Here is a 1,047-nt window from a genome sequence, read left to right as displayed (position 1 = left end):
GCTGCTTCTGCCACGAGGAGGGTGATGGGGCCACGGACGGGCCGGCCCGCCTGCTCAACCTTGACCTTGACCTCTGGGTCCACCTGAACTGCGCCCTGTGGTCCACGGTGGTCTACGAGACGCAGGGAGGGGCCCTGATCAACGTGGAGGTGGCCCTGCACCGCGGGCTGCTCTCCCAGTGCTCCCTGTGCCAGAAAACCGGCGCCACCAACAGCTGCAACCGCATCCGCTGCCCCAGCGTCTACCACTTCGCCTGCGCCATCCGCGCCAAGTGCATGTTCTTCAAGGACAAGACCATGCTGTGCCCCTTGCACAAGCTGAAGGGCCCCTGCGAGCAGGAGCTGAGCAGCTTCACCGTCTTCCGACGTGTCTACATCGAACGGGACGAGGTGAAGCAGATCGCCAGCATCATCCAGCGCGGCGAGCGGCTCCACATGTTCCGCGTGGGCGGGCTGGTCTTCCACGCCATCGGGCAGCTCCTGCCACACCAGATGGCCGACTTCCACAGCGTCACGGCCCTCTACCCCGTGGGCTACGAGGCCACGCGCATCTACTGGAGCCTGCGGACCAACAACCGCCGCTGCTGCTACCGCTGCACCATCTGCGAGAACAACGGCCGCCCCGAGTTCGTCGTGCAAGTCATCGAGCAGGGCCTGGAGGATTTGGTCTTCTCCGACTCCTCGCCGCAGGGTAAGGGAGCTGCAGGCGCTGGCCCGCTGCCTTCCTCCCCGCCCCATCCCGCTGAGGGGGAGGATGGTGTGATGGGAGGTCCCGGGGTGGCTCACGCTGGGGGTCCATGCCGGCCAGCAGGCAGGTCCCCGGCTCCAACTCCCTCTTTCTCTCGGCAGCTGTCTGGAACCGGATCATTGAGCCGGTGGCAATGATGAGGAAGGAAGCCGACATGCTGCGACTCTTCCCCGAGTACCTGAAGGGTGAGGAGCTCTTCGGCCTCACGGTGCACGCGGTGTTGCGCATCGCCGAGTCGGTAGGTCCTGGGTGCGGGGGGGTGGGGGGCTCCTCTCTGCACCGGGGTCAGCCCTGCTGGGA

At 66.3% G+C, this 1,047-nt stretch overlaps 1 protein-coding gene across 1 annotated transcript in view; it reads left to right on the top strand.

Moving 5' to 3' along the window:
- LOC104123317 (histone-lysine N-methyltransferase 2D) overlaps nucleotides 1–1,047 on the top strand; it is a gene marked incomplete at both ends in the record, with an annotated part of 8,046 nt that overhangs the window by 2,179 nt on the left and 4,820 nt on the right. The window contains 2 exons of the mRNA XM_035891162.1: nucleotides 4–690; nucleotides 849–996. Coding sequence (XP_035747055.1) covers nucleotides 4–690; nucleotides 849–996 — 835 coding nt within the window. The remainder of the gene's footprint in view (nucleotides 1–3; nucleotides 691–848; nucleotides 997–1,047) is intronic.

The sequence above is a fragment of the Egretta garzetta genome, unplaced genomic scaffold (assembly GCF_000687185.1).
Source record: "Egretta garzetta isolate BGI_Z169 unplaced genomic scaffold, ASM68718v1 scaffold1713, whole genome shotgun sequence".
NCBI classification, from domain to species: Eukaryota; Metazoa; Chordata; class Aves; order Pelecaniformes; family Ardeidae; genus Egretta; species Egretta garzetta.
Note: the sequence above shows the minus strand (reverse complement) of the source record. Positions and strands in the feature narration are given on the sequence as shown.